The 18479-nt window shown below is 37.6% G+C and overlaps 2 protein-coding genes across 2 annotated transcripts in view; one reads left to right on the top strand and one right to left on the bottom strand.

Annotated features, from left to right (window-relative positions):
- Positions 1-66: 66 nt before the first annotated feature.
- On the top strand, positions 67-12952 carry KRR1 (KRR1 small subunit processome component). Its single transcript, XM_006172401.3, is given in 11 exon segments — positions 67-214; positions 2882-3009; positions 3012-3056; positions 5175-5309; positions 5495-5620; positions 5711-5794; positions 7546-7602; positions 9171-9341; positions 10947-11024; positions 11137-11230; positions 12784-12952. Coding segments are annotated over 11 exon segments (1146 nt in total). The 5' UTR covers positions 67-129; the 3' UTR covers positions 12927-12952.
- GLIPR1 (GLI pathogenesis related 1) overlaps positions 12881-18479 on the bottom strand; it is a 29191-nt gene continuing 23592 nt past the window's right edge. Inside the window, exons 5-7 of the mRNA XM_006142848.3 lie at positions 18040-18125; positions 14160-14186; positions 12881-14060 (exon numbers count right to left, since the gene is read on the bottom strand). Coding sequence (XP_006142910.1) covers positions 13903-14060; positions 14160-14186; positions 18040-18125 — 271 coding nt within the window. The 3' untranslated portion in view covers positions 12881-13902. The remainder of the gene's footprint in view (positions 14061-14159; positions 14187-18039; positions 18126-18479) is intronic.

The following is an 18479-nucleotide window of genomic DNA, read 5'->3' as shown; positions in this document are numbered from 1 at the left end:
GGCTTGCGAAAGCACGGAGATTGCGCAAATCTCGTCTGAGTTTGGCGGAACCCATTTTGAGTACAGCGGTTTTAGCCGGTAGACTATAACAGCAACACCATTTCCGGTATCACCGGAAGTAATTTGAAAATGGCGGCTTCCTCGCTGAACAGGCCGGCTGCCGGGACTGGGAAAAGTGAATTTCGGAATCAGAAGTCAAAGGTAGAGAACCGAGGTGAGGTTGTGTGAAAACTGAAGCTTTGAGGGTGTGAGTTGCGATATTTTTCAGTCATTGGCTGTGGAACCGTAAAGCCTCGTGGAGACTTTTTTGCATAACTGAGGACCTGTTTAATTGCGCATGATTGGGGATATTGACAGCACTTGCAGGAACCCACTGACTGTTTAGAGTGCTGGCCGCTTGTCCCTAACTCGTTGATTTAGCCCGTAGACTCCCAGAGTGAGGCCGTTGCGGAATTCGTCTCCTGTAAAATGAAGAGGATTAAAGCCTTTTTGAGGGTCCCGCGAAAGTCGTTGACGGAGGAATAACAGGTGGGATTAGGCAGTCGTTATGCACAGGAGGGAACTTTGAGTGGAATGAGGCACACGGTAATATCGATAGGGACTATATCCCTGACCTGTTCTTAGCGCTGCTTTGTCACTGAAGACGTTTTGGAACATTTGTCATTATTCCTGTTTGCTAGATTGTTGAAGTACAGACGAACTCTTTATTTCTTAATTACTCTCTCGCATTGTGGTCTGGTTCTACCCATTTTCTTCAGTATGAATGACGGGAGGAGAGGCTAGAAAAATAGCCGGGGAGCTGGTGAAGTCTTACCGTGTTAAAAACCTTGAACTTTCTAGGTGCATTAGTTAGGAAGGTATTAACGGCTTATTGTTCCTTTCTTTTCTTAAAAAAAAAAAAAAAAAAACACAAGACATGTACAGCAAATGATGTAATATTTACATTCCTGGACTTAGCGGGGTGGGTGGGGGGAGGGGTGTTGAGGGACCGTCAACAAGTTCTTGGAAAGATGGAAGATACAAAAAAAATTTAAACCACGCATAGTTCTTCATAGTTCGCGTTTTTCATAGTTTTTTGAAGACCAAAGCCAACAGGAGAGGAACTAGTTCTCAGACTTACGTACTATAGAGTTTTAAGTACTCTTCAAGTCTCCTTTGCCTGCACTTCCCACATCGTTTTTTTCTTTTTTGGTACCTGAAATAAGCCATTGGTAATCGTGGTATGTTTTCTTTCTTCACAGTCTCTACTACCTATTCACAAAATGCCTTTTTTCCTTTTCTCTTTACTTTCTTCGTGGATTATGGATTTTATCCGAGTGAAAACACACTATGCATTCTTCCGTGTCTTACATTTTAGGCTTAGGTTTGTTTTTGTTACTCAACCTTTATGATAATTGTGGTGGTAGGTTTATTTTCAGTACTGTATGGTATTCCTTTGTGTAATATACTCCTGATTTATTTTTTCTTCCTGTTGGTGAATATTTTTAACTTCTTATGGCCTCCTGTGATAAACAGTACTGTCATACACATCTCTGTACGTGTCTCCCTGTTAACATTAAAAAGTTTCTGTAGGTTATGGACACAGAATTGGAATTACTAAAGTGTAGGGTGTGTATAATATGCTCATTCATCTCCAAAGGGATTGCCAATTTTGACTCCTCCTAGCAGTGGATAAAAGATTTCATGCTCTGTATCCACACTAATACTTGGCATATCTGAATCTTGAATTTCTATCATTTCTATAGGTATGAAGTAGTATCTGGTTGGGGTTTTAAGTTGTACTTTTCTGATTACTAATTAACTTACATGTCACTTTACATGTTTTAGAGCTATTTATGCACTCTTTGTTGTGAATGCCTGGTTATTTCTTTACCACTTTTATTCGTTTTGTTTTTGTTTCTGTTTTTTGTTTGTTTGTTTTTTTTCACCCTGGGTTTGGAGTGAGTGGGTTTTTTTCTTACTGGTTTACAGCCATCAAAATGTTTTAAGCTGAGTAGGAACTTGGTTAGATAATGCATTTTAAGTAACCACTGTTGTAGAATTTGAAGTTTTTGTTTGTTTTAGGATATTAGAGAGTGGTATATGAAAAATTGCTAATTTTCTGTGGTTCCAAACAAAAATAGAACGGGGATGTGAGAAGAAACAGAAAACAAGCTTACCTGACTAAGGTTGATAACACAGGCTAAAGGTCTGCTCTTCAAACTGTAATATACTTAAAAATCTGACGTGATTGGTAAAATACAGATTTCTAGCCCTGGTCTCAGTTTCCGATTCACTAGGTCTGGGATGAGTCCCAAGAATTGTGTTTCTGAGAAACTCCCCAGTTTTTTATGGATGCTGTGGTATATCACATCTTTGAGTAGAATTAGAGTATAGCTAGTGTAGATATAAGGAGGAGGGTCCCTGCCCTTGGAGAACTTTACCTTATGAAGCAACTGAAACATATATGTTTAATATTATTTTATTTATTTGAATTAATTGGATTTTTAAGTTTATTTCTTTTTTATGAGAAAGACAGGTTCTTCGTGTCATGATTCCCGCTCCCAGTCTCACCTAGTCTGGATCATGGGTACATATGTGTATTTACACCTACTTGGCATTCTCAGGGAAGACTCTCTACGTGAACCCAGGACTTTACCCACGTAGATCCAGTGGACCACATGGGTCCAGTGGTGTCACTGGTGTGCCTCTGTCACCCCACCACCTGGCCCCAGATTATTTTTGTATGCTATGTTAATGATCATGATAGAGGTATATTCTTGGACTGTTGAATAACATAAAAAGCAAGGGACGAGGTAATTGAAGAGTATTGAGAAGCTTGTGAATGTATGCATATAGTGTTCACAGTTAAGATATTTTAATAAATATTTTCTTTTTGTAGATGAATCAGAGCTACTTACTGTTCCTGATGGTTGGAAGGAACCAGCCTTTTCCAAAGAAGACAATCCCAGAGGACTCTTGGAGGAGAGCAGTTTTGCAACCTTGTTTACACAGTATCGAGAGGCTTACTCTTGAAATAGTGTTGGCCTTTGGTGCAGAAAGCATTGAATGAACATGTATGTATATATTATACATTTCTTTGAGATTTTGCTCTCCCTTATTGTGTCTTTTAAGTAAACATCTTTTATGTGTGATGATAACTTTTTTTTCCTCTAAAGGTACTAGCATAGCTGATGAATTTGGTTCCTTTTTTGTTTTTGTTTTTGTTTTCTTTTTTTTTTTTAGGTTTTTGCCATTGGGCGTATGGGCTTGCAGGATAGAGACAGAGACAGAGAGAGGGAAAGTGAGAAATCACCCCCGCCCAGGAGGGATGGTCATGCTACAGCCTCTTTGCCTCTTGGATTTGGGGCACATATGTACACTTCACTGGTGTGATTTTCAAGCTGCTGGGTCTGGGGTGTTAAACTGTGGTCGACTGTATGGGAATTCAGCACTTTAACCACCATGCTGCCCGCTGGCCCTTCCTTTGGTATTTTAAACAGTCTAAGTAAGCTTCTTTTTATAGTTCTTTTTTTTCCAGTTTTATGAATAATTGATTACTTTGAAAATGGTTTCACAGACTGTCTGAAACTCACCAGTTACATCCAAATTTCAGTCTAGGCCATGATTGCTGTGTACCTGTTCAGTTTGAGCTGAGTAACTTTCTTTACTAATTGCATAAGTTTTCATTTTAAATGGAAAATGGGAATGTGACCAACTCTCCCTGGTTTGTTGTTGCTGCCAGTCCCTAGAGAAGTGCATTTAGTTTTGTTTTTTAAAATGAAAAACCCTATTAGTAGATTGAGAAGTCAATTTAGTGACTGTAATAAGCCTTAAATAATGAATGTGTCATATGTGGTAAGAATAAATACTGTGTTATAAAGCTTTTGGTTGAACTGTGCATGTATGTGGGCATACTGAGTTGCAATATAAATTGTATTTCTTACTACTCTGGAGTTGATCTATGTCCATTGGAGATGAAAGTGGAGCAAAAGCTGCAGGCTATATTTTGTAAGTGTCCAACTCTGGGATTAAACTCATTCTTTTTTCTCATAAACCCAATGTTTTGTCGAATTTTTTTTACCACTTACTTTGTTGAATATTCTTTAGATTATGTTGATAAGTCAAAAACTAGCATTTAAAAAAATTTGCTACAGAGCACATGCACTCATGAGAGAGAGAGAGAGAGAGAGAGGACACCCTCCCCTAACCCCCCTCAAGATATCCACGCCATAGTCCCTTCTCAGTTCTCTCTGGATTTTAGATACACATGCACGTGTGTGTGGCATGTTTCTTAAGAAGCACGGTTTGGGACTCGAATTGTGCAGTCAGCCATGTGGGATCCATCTTAACAACCATGCCACCATCTGACCCTAGAAAATATAATTTTTATTTTCTTTGTTGAAATCTGGTTCTTCCTATGGAGAGTTAATGCTTAATTTTCCTAATCATTGTTTTTTTCTAAACCTGTGATAATTTGTTTTTACTTCGCATTTAGTGTTGTAGACAGAAGAAAATTTGAAAGAGAAAATCAGTTCTTATTCTGTGGAGAGAGTATAGATTAGAGCTGGGTTCAGGATAGGAAAGCTATACAGCTTTTCATATATATCTTAGCTCTCAGATATGGCCATGGCCTCATTTGGATTTCTTTCCTTTTTTTTTGGAGAAGTTTTTGCTTTAGGGTGTGTGCACTCACCAGAAAGACAGAGACAGACAGAAAGAGAGAAATCACTCCCCGGGGGGATGGCCATGACGCAATCCCTTCTCCTCCATTCTCCTCTAGGGAATCTTGGGCATTCACACACGCACGCACGCCTGGCGTGAGTTTAAGCCACTGAGTCCGGGACTCAAACCGCAGTCGACTACATGGGAGTTCATTACGCTAACTGCTGGTCCCCTGGATTTCTGTAATTTAAAATAGAGACAGTCTTTAGTCTAAAAAGTGTGAAGTATCCTAAAACCAAGCATGAATGGTTTCAGTTGTTGCAGTTTCTTAAATTCTCCAAAGCAGGAGAGTAATCAAGTATTCACTGTTTACATTTAACTACCCATCTTCTTTGGGGGTGGTGGTGATAGAATTAAAGACATAGCTTACTGTCACATAAAATAATAGTCTGGTTAGAGCAGGCTCTATAATGATCTAAAACTGAACTTATGCTCAGAAAACTGCTTTTTGCTCTTTCTTTTTTTGGTAGCACGTTAAAGCAACCTTGGACCTGATCGAGGGCAGCATGACTGTTTGTACTACGAAGAAGACTTTTGATCCGTACATCATCATTAGGGCCAGAGACTTAATAAAACTGTTAGCAAGGAGTGTTTCATTTGAGCAGGTAAAGCTATAATTAGACACTTCGATTTGTTGGCATCAGCAGTAGACAGCTTACAGTGCTGCACCTTCCTCTCTTCCTTCTCCTGTTGAGTTTTCATGTTTGTGCTTGGTTGTCATTAGCAAGGGCTTGGAAAATAAATTTTAAGTGTGAGGAATATTAATGGGTTATTTTTATATTTTCAAAAGGCAGTACGAATTCTTCAGGATGACATTGCATGTGACATCATCAAAATAGGTTCTTTGGTAAGAAATAAAGAACGATTTGTAAAAAGAAGACAACGGCTTATTGGTCCCAAAGGATCTACATTGAAGGTAGTTTATACTAGTGGAAAACTTGAATATGTATCTCTATCATTAAATTTTCAGTGTACCAAATTTCAACTTACTGTTCTTTTGGTGTAGGCATTGGAACTCTTAACAAACTGTTACATTATGGTTCAAGGAAACACAGTTTCAGCCATCGGACCTTTTAATGGATTAAAGGAGGTAAGAACTACTTATTCAATGAATTTTCATAAGAAAACAAGTGAAATAATTTGGTTATTATAGTTAATTAGATAATGTATATTACTGTTTTATAGACACTTTATAATTTTAAGAATGTGCTTTGTGTCACTTGCCATTAGTAAATACATCATGTAATTTGAGGGCATCATCACTCCTGCACCCTCACATATTAAGGTAACTTTGGTGGCTACAGAGGCATCCATTTCTGAATTAGAAGTTATACGCATCATCATTCCTTCCACTACAAAATTTAAGGGGACCAGCAGTTAGTGTAATGACTATGTCACTGGACTCCCACGTAGTTGACCGCGGTTCGTGTCCTGGACCTGCTGGCTTAAAACTCATGCCGGGCGCGTGTGCGTGTGCGCCCAGCATCCTGAGAGGAGAATGGAGGAGAAGGGATTGTGGCGTGGCCATCCCCCCGGGGGGTGATTTCTCACTTTCTGTCTCTCTGTTTCTCTCTATCTTTCTGGCGAGCGCACACACCCTATAGCAAAAACCTCTCCAAAAAAAAAATTTAAGTGGGCATTTAAAAATCCTAACCTGGGGACCTACAGATGGCATAATGGTTACGTCACTTGCCTTCCACATGGTGCACTGTGGTTCTATTCCTGCACCTGGTGACTTAAAACTCATGTTGGGCGTGTGTGTTGCATGCCCAAGATCCAGAAAGGAGAATGGAGGAGAAGGGATTGCGGTGTGGCCATCCCTCCTGGGGGGGGCGATTTCTCGCTTTCTTTTTCTATGTCTCTGTCTTCCCAGCAAATGCACATGCCTTATAGCAAAAATATCTCTTAAAAAAAAAAAAAGTCCTAATTTGTACTACATATGGAAACGGTATTATTACATATTAAACATATTACATGTTCTCAAATGATTGGAAAATTATTACTTGCAGTAATTTATGCAGTAAGGCCAAGATCTAAAAACATTTCTCCTTCAAGATACAGTTTTCTTTTGTTTCAAATTTAACATCATTTACTTAATGTTTTCATTAGCATGTTCTTCAGCTTGCTAAATTAAATGTTGTGAGACTATCTGTGGAGCAAATGCTGTTTTCTCTCTCTCTTTTTAATTGGCAGAGGGCATGTGCATTTGCCAGAGAGAAAACTACTATTGGGGCATGGTTACATTTTAATTTTTTTCCCTCCATTTTGCTGTTCCTTTAGGATTTGGGACAGGCATGCACATATGCCTGATTTTGTTTGTTTTAAGATTTTTGCCATAGGGTACATGCACTCACTGGAGAGAGACACAGAGACAGGGAAAGTGAGAAATCACCCCCCCAGGGGGGATGGCCACGCCACAATCACTTCTCCTTCATTCTCCTCTCGGGATCTTGGGCAGGCACGCACATGCCTGGCATGAGTTTAAGCCACCGGGTCCAAGGCTCGAACCGTGGTTGACTACATGGGAGTTCAGCAACATAGTCATTGCACTAACTGCTGGTCCCGAACCTACATTTCTGACTGTAAAGCCAGCCCTCTTCTCCCTAAATCACGTAGTTCCAGAGTGTTTTATTAGTTGTATGTACTGTATTATAGCAATAATTGAGAAACTTCACTGTATCTTTGGGAAGATACTATTAGGAAAGATGTAGAAGCAAGAACATTTAGAGGCACTACTATATTCAAATAGTCATAGGATATTTTACAGTATATTAATTTTCTGCTACCTAGTTTGTTAAAATCTTTATAAATGACTAACTTATTTTTCTTTGTAAATTTCAGGTTCGAAAAGTAGTCCTAGATACTATGAAGAATATTCATCCAATTTATAACATTAAAGTGAGTGTTAATTATATATTATTAGACCAGTAATTGTTGACTCTCAGCTACACAAGCCTTGCTTGAAATCATTTTGAAAGTCTAATTTGTAAAACAGACAAAGCAGAGCTATTTTGAGTGGTAAACGGTAGAACTCACCTCCCTCAGCTCTATCCCAGTCTTGAAGTTACTTCATTAGAAGCTTAGATCTCCTAGGAGCACTGTGAGAAAACTATTGAAGGGACTCCTGTAATGTATTAGATAATTCTAATACTGTAAGCGTCACAGAATTTGTTGTAGATAATATCAACCTTATTTTCTTAGATTGTGATCTCATATATTATATTTAAAAGTGCGATCTTTAGAAATCTCCCTTTTTCTAGTAAATTAAATCTGGAATATCAAATCATATTAAAACCTTTTCTTGGAATTTAACACTTAAATTGTAGCCCTTTTAAGAGAGAGTTGTTATACCCATATGTGAACAAATTTTAGAATTATACTTGCAAGTGAAACCTAAGAATAATGAACTATTTTATGATGGTTATTTGTTTAGCAGTCTGCTAAATTGTTTGAAGTTAAAAAGTGTCTTGCATTAAGGTGAAAGTGACTGAGTTACCTGGGGGCTTTAAAGATAAAAAGCTAGTCCTGCTGCTTATTCCTGGTTTGAATCCTCTAATGTTCTGATGTCTGTAAAACCCAAATGGAATGGGGGAAATATGAGATTAGTTTTTGCTTAGTCATGAGAATGGAGGAAAAGGGATTGTGGCTTGGCCATCCTCCCTGGGGGGTGATTTCTTGCTCTGTCTCTCTTTCTCCAGTGAGTACACGCACCCTATAGCAAAAATTTCTAAAAAAGGACCAATGGATGTCATAACGGTTATGTTGCTAGACTCCCATGTAGTTGACCACAGTTCGAATCCCAGATGAGCAGTTTGAAACTCTTGCTAGGCGTGTATGTCTGTTCCCAAAATCCTGAGAGGAGAATGGATTGCAGTGTGGTCATTTCCTCTAGGGGATGATTTTTTGTTTTCTGTGTCTCTAGTGAGTACATGCACCCTATAGCAAAAGTCTCTTTCTCAAAAAAAAAAAAAAAAAAGTTGGGAACCAGCAGTTAGCGTAATGGCTATGTCGCTGGACTCCCACGTAGTTGACCGTGGTTCGTGTCCCGGACCCGGTGGCTTAAAAAAACTCACGCCGGGCGCGTGTGCGTGCGTGCCAAAGATCCCGAGAGGAGAATGGAGGAGAAGGGATTGCGGTGTGACCATCCCCCCTGGGGGGTGATTTCTCGCTTTCTGTCTCTATGTCTCTCTCTGTCTGGCGAGCGCACGCGCCCTATAGTGAAACTCTCTACAAAAAAAAAAAATGTTCAGCGTGTCTTAATCTAAATTTCTAATGGTTTCTAATGCTTGGTTATACGTGTTTGATATCATATGTCTTTGTTTATGCAGTTGATTTAATTCCACTGAAGAGATTAAGAGCTGTCCCTTACTTTTTGCTTATGGAAGCGATATTTTTAATGTCTTAGTTTGACAAATGTATGACTTGAAATTAAAATTGATTGCCTTGTTTATGTTGTACGACAAAAGACCTTAATGATTAAACGAGAGTTGGCAAAAGATTCTGAATTACGATCACAAAGTTGGGAAAGATTTTTGCCACATTTCAAACATAAAAATGTGAATAAACGCAAGGAACCAAAGAAAAAAACTGTGAAGAAAGAGTATACGCCATTCCCACCACCACAGCCAGAAAGTCAGGTTAGTATTTTATGTTGAATTTTGGTGAGAAGGAAACTGTTTTAATCTTTTTTGTTAGAAACTGTATTGATATTTTAGGGTGTGTGTATGTATAGCGATACAAGAAACTGAAGGTGAGTGTAAACAGGCTTATTTTGATATAATTGCGAGGGCTGGAGAGTGGCTGTTGTGAGTATATTCTGCATCAAGATGGTTGGTGTCAGTGTGCCCCTGCAGCTACTGTAAATGAATTTTAAAAACCCAACTGAGCCCACATTACTATGCTTTGCAACATTTTTATGACCATGTTCTATATGACTACTTTAGTCCTGAAATCTCACATTCTAATGTCCATCTTTTTTCTAAGTTGTGCATCCCTTCATTTTGTCAGCTGTCTTCTGTTTCAATTCCTTTCCCACCATGACCACAATTTTCTTTTCTCTTGCCTATCACTATTTTCTTTCACGTCCCTTTTTCCTTCCATCTCACCGTCCCAGCAGAACTCTAAAACTTGTATCAGTCCAGAAACATCTTTCCAAATGTGGTTGCCAGACTAAGATGGGGAAAGTTCCATCTTTGAATTATATCCACTGAAAATTCATATTTCCAACCTCTTTAGAATTTTTTGGCACTGGGGACCAGCAGTTGGTGTAATAGCTATGTTGCTGGACTCCCATGTAGTCAACTGTGATTCAAGTCCTGGACCCAGTGGCTTAAACTTACACCAAGCGCATGTGCGCCTAAGATCCCGAGAGGAGATTGGAGGAGAAGAGATTGCAGCATGGCCATCCCCGCTAGGGGGTGATTTCTTGCTTTCTGTCTCTCTATCTCTGTCTTTCTGGCGAGTGCATGCGCCCTATAGCAAAAAACTCAAAACAAAACAAAACAATTTTCTGGCACTTCTGTGTGTCTTCTTAATTCTCTCTCTACTCTCCTAGCACATAACATTGCATCTTACTTTACTGAAATATTTGAGACCATTAAATAAGATCTTCAGCTTTCTCTTCTCTCACCTATAGATTTTTTTCCATCTTTATTATACCCTTTGTACTTGTTCTTGGAATTCTGTCTTCACATTGAATACATTTACTGTATATTGAACAAACAACCCGTTTTCTCTAATTAGTATTAGTCAATAAATCCTGGCAATTCTTGTTTTCCATTCTGTATGCTACTGCCTTTATTCCGGGTACTTAACTCTTCTCTTTTCTTCTGTATCTTATTAAAATGCTGCTTTGGTCTCTTCACTCTTCCCAGAAACCTTCAGGCATTTATGAAACAAATTCTACCTCCTTTGCCAGGCATTCAGACTTCTGCAAACTTCTCCAAAACTGTCTTAGCAGTTTCCACTCAAGTCCTTCTGAAACATTGACCTACCCCCCACCCCCCATCCACTCCACACTGGTCTGTTTTGTATCTAACAAACCTACTGCCCTACCTCCAGGCTTTTGGGCATGCATTCCTTTCAACTTAGAGTACGTGTCCTCCTTTTAATGTTGCTCTTTTAAGAATTAGAGAATAATCAATTTGACCCCACGTTTTTTACCCAAGGACATTGGAATGTTCTTAGGAAATGACTTCTTATCCGTATTATTTCTGATGTAATTGTATACGTCTTTTCAACAGATTGATAAAGAATTGGCTAGTGGTGAATACTTTTTGAAAGCTAGTCAGAAGAAACGACAGAAGATGGAAGCAATAAAGGTAAGACTACTGGTGTCTGGCATACAGTATTAATAGCAAAGTTCATAGATGTTATTTATAGTTAAATAAAAACTCAATTATTTTACTAATATACTTTTTCTTAATAACATAGGCTAAACAAGCAGAAGCTCTCAGTAAGAGACAAGAGGAAAGAAACAAAGCTTTTATTCCACCTAAAGAAAAATCAGTAGTGAAACCTAAGGAAGGTAATGCTTGTTTTTCAACTCTTAATGAGATGTAAAAGTCTAAGTCTATGGAAAGGAAACCCATAGTGAATTTATCCGAATTTCTCTGTTAAGTACAGACATAACCATATTTTTATCAATTCTATTAGCATTTCATTAATAACTAATTCTTAGGACAAGAGACAGTTGAAGACATTTATAATTTAGTAGCAGCCAGTGCCTATTTCAAGGTATCCTAGATTGACCATCTTACCTGACCACTCCATGCTTGGGAATGACTTTGTTGTGACAGACAGAATCCCAGAGCAGTCAGTGCCTCCTCTGTAAGAATGAAGTAATGGAACAGGAAGATGCCTGAGCTTTGTTTTCATGCCCTTCACAGAATGCTTGTTAGAAGCTGTCCTTTTCTTCTCTGCAGGATCTATGGCTTAAAGTTTGCTTTCTGTATCATCAACATATTTCTCATCATCTTGAACTAAAAGATTTGACAAAATAGTGACAGGAAGATTTTATTCATGAGCAAAATCTAAGAGAAAACAGTTTGTCCCTTCTTCATGTCTAGCTTCCTTCTGATCTTCTTATTTTGCATTTTTCACCACTCCTTTGGTAACACTTGTTTACTTTCTAAAGTAACCCTTCAAAGTGGACAGTGGTACATTGAGGGGAGAGGCATTGCCAGCAACAAACAGTGTATCATCTAATGGTCAAAAAAAGATAAGACACATTACTATTGTAGCTTCCTAGTGTGCTTCAGTGTTAATAGCTTTAAAAATATTGTATTCTGTTTGATCATAGCTTATGTAAAAGTTAAAACTGTGATAAGCATTAAAATTTCCAATAGTATGGAAAATTGGCATACTAGGGAATATTCTTTTTTATCGTTTTTTAAAAGAGAATTATTTATTGGGACCAGCAGTTAGTGTAATGGCTATGTCACATAGTCTACCGTGGTTCACGTCCCAGACCTGGTGGCTTCAAACTCACTCTGGGTGTGTGTGCATGCGTGCCAAGCTCTCGAGAGGAGAATAGAGGAGAAGGGATTGTGGCATGGCCATCCCCCCCCGGGGGGGGATGGCCATGCCACAATCCCTTCTCCTCTATTCTCCTCTCGAGAGCTTGGCACGCATGCACACACACCCAGAGTGAGTTTGAAGCCACCAGGTCTGGGATTCAAACTATGGTCAGACATGTGGGACCACATTACCTGCTGACCCCATTAGGGAATATGCTAAAGTTCCAAAATATGTAAAAGAATATAAGTAGAAATAATGTCAACAAGACTTAAGGAGAAAAATACACCTTTAGTATTGTTGTTGAATCAGTAATTGGTTCAGAGATTACTAAACTGTCATGACACTTGCATATATGATTTCACTAATGTATACATAAAGGATTTTATTCTATGATTCGTTTTTCTCTTTGAGGGAATTTTTAACTTTTGGGAAGTTTTTATCTTGTATAACGTGACTTTTCATTTATAATACTACTCTGAAATTATTGTCTTTAACCAAAGAAAACATAAAGAATGTGTTTAATCTAAAGAATTACATGTGTTATGTTTTAAATTTGTCTAGCTTCTACTGATACTAAAATTGATGTGGCTGCCATCAAAGAGAAAGTTAAGAAAGCAAAAAATAAGAAACTGGGAGCTCTTACAACTGAAGAAGTTAAGCTTAAGATGGAAGCAGATGAAAAGAAAAAGAAGAAAAAAAAGTAATATACAAAACCCTCTAAATTAGAATATATGAAGCTATCTCCTTTTGTAAAGGATTTTGAGACATCAGGGCATTAATTGCCTTCCTTACTCATGAGTAATAATACTCTTTATTACTTTCTTCTGTTTTTTTTTTTGTTGTTGTTGTTGTTCATAGAGCAGTGTTCTTTATAAATTATTGTATTTTATTTTTTTTGAAAAAAAAATACAAATTTGTACACAGAAATCTCTGTGTACAAATTACACCTTGTGTACATTAATTACAGCTAATCGGTTCTAGATAGATTTTTGCCCTAGCATGAATTTAGGAGTGATTTTTTAGATTTTTTTATATGTAGATTTTTACAGTGTGACTGTTACCTGTTAAATCCAATGTCTGATGCCATTTATTAGTCTTTAAATATGTTTTAGCATTTGGTTTTGAGGAAAATAAATGCATATTTTTCAGTGTTCTCTCTTTCTCGGTGATAATAAGTAAATTAGACTTACCTCTATAATTTTGTTCTAAGATTAAACAATACATAAGTAGAAAATCATGAAACCTCATCCCTTAGTTACTGTTCTAGTCTGGAGTTTGGAGAAGATGATACAGGAGAGACATCAAGTTGGGAGAAAAGCAGGGCAAATGAGGAGTGGTGATGATGTTTGCAACTAATGAGGGCTACTGGAGTTAACTTTGAATCACCTAAATCTAGCTCACTTAATTTATAGATTTGGAAACTGAAACACAGGAGCTAGGTTACTTACTGAAAGTCCAGCCATGGCAACTGAAAACATTGCTTACTCATAGAAAAGTGGAAACTAAAGATGAGTTTATCCAATGGAGTTAGGAAGGTGAGTAGTTTCTTTTGAGTAAGGGTTGACTACAACAACTTTTTTTCACACCTGAAATTGGTTTTAAAAATTATAAATATATTTAATTGTTACTTTATTTTTTTATAAAAGCCATATACAAAAGAATTTTTTTCTCTTCTAGGTTTTATTCATCTAAAAGAGCTAAATTAGGGTATTTACACTTCACCAAAATGGTAATTATAACAGATAATAACAGAATTATAGACCTAGCAATGAGAAAGAGAGATGTATATCTGTTCCGTGAATATATGGGCCAGCCTGGATACCCAACAGAGTAGTAACCTGTGAAAGAAAGAAAATATCCTCTTAGACTTTGTTTCTCTAAATGCAGTGACATAATTTACACAGCCCTTAATGAAACCATGTGAGATTTATACATACGTGTGACTTTGTCTCTCTGTGGGTTAACTGTAAAGTGAGAAGAAAGAAAAAAATTAAAAGGGTAGGGTTACTTTTGGCTTTGTTTTATTTTAAAAAGCTAAGTTTTTTATTTTAAATTTTTAAATGTTGACTGTTGCTTTGGTTTTATTGCAGTAATTTTTAAAGATTACTCAGTTTTTCCTGTATTCTGTGTTGTTAAATTAACTTTTTCTTTTTGTAGAGGTTTTTGCTACAGGGCCTGTGCGCTCGCCAGACAGACAGAGAGAGACAGAGAGAGAGAAAGCGAGAAATCACCCACCGGGGGGCTGGCCACACCGCAATCCCTTCTCCTCCATTCTCCTCTCGGGATCTTGGGCACGCACGCACACATGCCCGGTGTGAGTTTAAGCCACTGGGTCCGGGACTCATACCGCGATCGACTACGTGGGAGTCCAGCAACATAGGCATTACGCTAACTGCTGGTCCCGTTAAATTAACTTTTAATATAAACAAAATCATGCTAGAGGTATCATATTAAATGCAATAAAAATTAAATTTAAATTATGACATTAAAATTTAATAAAAATGAAGAATTTGATGTTAGAAATAATCAGTGTGTGCAGTGTATTAAAATACTGTTTGGAAAATAAGTTTTCCCCAGAGAAGAATGACACTGGTTATTTTAAGTCAGTTGTAAAGAGACAGTGGCCCCTCATCATTTCAGAATGTCATTAAATCATCAGAGAGCATTTGGCTATCAAATTATTCCTCCCGTTTCACTAAATTTTATTCAGGTTTTGATATTCAGAGCACTGGGAAGAAATAAATTCCAACAGTCACCTTTAGCCTTCTTGTTTTCTTTTATTAGATAGATAATCTTTTCCACACCAGTTCTACACCAGTTGCTTCTAGATGTCTGGGGTGGACCCCATCAAGGAGCTGACCCTCTAGGCAGACATGAGGGCATTATTCCTGGGATTCGGCACTGGCTGTTTAATTACCTTGGTGCTTTCACCCTGCTGTTTCTTGGCAATTATATCCATGAAATCAAGGGTCTCATGTTCTTATTTTTTTTCCTGTATATATTTTAAATGTTAAATATTCAACTCTTGAAACCCACATGCATTCATGCTCTAGCTAAAGTAATCTTAAATACATCTAGTATGCTCAGCACATTTTACAAAGAGTCCTGATTTAGCTGTGAGTTAAAGCCACTGGGTCCGGGACTCATACCGCGATCGACTACGTGGGAGTCCAGCAACATAGGCATTACGCTAACTGCTGGTCCCGTTAAATTAACTTTTAATATAAACAAAATCATGCTAGAGGTATCATATTAAATGCAATAAAAATTAAATTTAAATTATGACATTAAAATTTAATAAAAATGAAGAATTTGATGTTAGAAATAATCAGTGTGTGCAGTGTATTAAAATACTGTTTGGAAAATAAGTTTTCCCCAGAGAAGAATGACACTGGTTATTTTAAGTCAGTTGTAAAGAGACAGTGGCCCCTCATCATTTCAGAATGTCATTAAATCATCAGAGAGCATTTGGCTATCAAATTATTCCTCCCGTTTCACTAAATTTTATTCAGGTTTTGATATTCAGAGCACTGGGAAGAAATAAATTCCAACAGTCACCTTTAGCCTTCTTGTTTTCTTTTATTAGATAGATAATCTTTTCCACACCAGTTCTACACCAGTTGCTTCTAGATGTCTGGGGTGGACCCCATCAAGGAGCTGACCCTCTAGGCAGACATGAGGGCATTATTCCTGGGATTCGGCACTGGCTGTTTAATTACCTTGGTGCTTTCACCCTGCTGTTTCTTGGCAATTATATCCATGAAATCAAGGGTCTCATGTTCTTATTTTTTTTCCTGTATATATTTTAAATGTTAAATATTCAACTCTTGAAACCCACATGCATTCATGCTCTAGCTAAAGTAATCTTAAATACATCTAGTATGCTCAGCACATTTTACAAAGAGTCCTGATTTGACCTCCATTTATTCAACTACCACCGCTATCTAGAAGACATGAAGGAATTTTTTTCCTGTAGTACTTACCATAATTTGTCACAGATGGACTTTATTAACTGAAAACTTATACTCTAACCTTTACCTTCATCAGATTTACTGATAAAAGGTGAGATGGTTATTCTTTTTTTTCACCACGGATCTTATAATTAATTCAGTATTACTGCAGAAAATAGAGTGATTTCAAATGAGCCTATGTTCATATGAAAACAAACTATGTAATCTAGGAAAAAGGAAATTAGTGACCAGATCATTGTAGAGAGTGTTGAAGTGATCTAAACAAATAGGTGATGTGTTTCATAACATTTTACTAATACCATCAGCTACAGTATGTTTTCCCTTTACCTCAAAACAGGGGGTTTCATTATTGGAATGTAGCATTTTGTTTTCTACTGGTTTGCTACAGGGTGAATGTGCTCACCAGAGAGAGAGAAAGTGAGAATGCACAGGTTTGCACACACACCCTGGAGGCAACTGCAGTGCAATCCCTTCCCCATTCTCCTATCTTGAGAAGAGATTAGTTACATTGTGGCTACATGTTACTTGCTTCTCATAATAAGATCACTGTGAGTGAAATAAAGATAGAACTGGGGAGGAGAATGACTAGCTCAGGAAGCCAGCCTAAAAGGTGCAACTATACCTATACTATGGTCTAAAAGTGCAAGAATAAAGTTATAATCTTGTTTTCACAAATGAAAGGGAAAGGAACAGTTTAGTAGAATTTCATAACTTGGCCTGGAAAGAATTTTAGAAAACTGTAGGCAATAGAACACTTTTTTCCAGACAAAATTTTGTGCAGTGAAATTATAGTCCACTCTATCTTCCTTCGCTTTACTCAAAGCATTCTACCCCAGGCCTCCTGCTCTGTGGAGCTCAGTTTGTTACAGATGTGGACAAAACTACGGAAGAATTTATACAACTTAAATAGCTTAATTAAGATTTCTCTCCACACCATGGGGGGAAAAAATGAAAAAACATACTGAGATGGAAAGGCACATATGTGTCTCGGACAGGAACCAAAGATAAACTTGGCCAATTACTCATATTTCAAAATTACAAAGTGGGAGACTAGCAGTTAGTGTAATGGCTATGTCACTGGACTCCCATGTAGTAGACCGTGGTTCAAGTCCTGGACCCAGTGGCTTAAACTCAGCCAGGTGTATGTGCGTGTGTGCCCAAGATCCCATGAGGAGAATGGAGAAGAGATAGTGGCGTGGCCATCCCCCCTGGCGGGGGGTGGGGGTAATTTCTCACTTTCTGTCTCTCTCTTTCTCTCTGTCTTGTCTGGTGAGCACACACACCCTATAGCAAAAACCTCTCTCTCCACACACACACACACACAATTAATAGTACAATTACAAAGTGGAATTTTGCTAGGAAGTTTTAGTGAATGTTACTGAAAAATTATATTCATTTGTGGTCAAAACTCGTTTTCATTAAATATCTTGGTAGTAAAAAGTAACTGCGTTGTACTTCATTTATTTAGTTCAACAGCTGTAACCTTGAATGCCTTAGACACACAGGACCACAAAATGCAAAATTCTGGTTTTTGGGATGGATGGGCTGCTGATAAACATTTTTTATCTTGCTGAAATTAGCAAATCTTGGGTCTACAGTTTCCAGCACTATAGTCACTTGTTGGACCAATTAGAACTAAGTAAAAAGGATAAGACGTATGTCCTTAGGTTTATCTTAGATATACTCATTCCTAAAAGAGTAAGCCATTGATTTGATTTCTATTATACTTAATGGTAATTTCCTTGGAAATTCCTACTAGGATAAAACCAAGGGTTGCTTTCCTAATTCAGTAGGAATGTACAGGTGTTTCTATTACATTGTTTTATTGATTGTTCCTTTTACTCACCGCAGAGGTTGTCCAAACAAGTGTCTTTATTGTGACAGGCGCTGCAAGTAGACCCTTTCTTATATGGCCACGTTGGGTAATTTCCCCTGTAAAGTAAAAGGCTGTCCATTAGAGAGGCTTCTTGTTCTGTTTTTTTGTTTTTTTTTGTTTTTTTTTGGTCCAGTTACAATTTACTATGAATTCCTGATTAAGTCTAGAAGAACAGGGTGTAAGTCCAAAGATTCAGAGGAAAGCAGAAATAGAAGGCAGCGATATTTGCAGAGCTCATTCTGTGTACGTGTGAACTTGAGTTTAACTTTATATTGCCTCATTTATATGATTAATAGAGTGGTTTTCTTTCTCTTTTACAGATAATGAAACTAAGGAGCTAAGTGATTAGTAAATTTTTTTTACTAATCACTGTGTGTGTGTGTGTGTATATGCGCACACACACACACACA

The sequence above is a fragment of the Tupaia chinensis genome, unplaced genomic scaffold, assembly GCF_000334495.1.
Source record: "Tupaia chinensis unplaced genomic scaffold, TupChi_1.0 Scaffold000085_1, whole genome shotgun sequence".
NCBI lineage: Eukaryota > Metazoa > Chordata > Mammalia > Scandentia > Tupaiidae > Tupaia > Tupaia belangeri.
The sequence above is the reverse complement of the archived record's forward strand: the minus strand, read 5'-3'. Positions and strand labels throughout refer to the sequence as shown.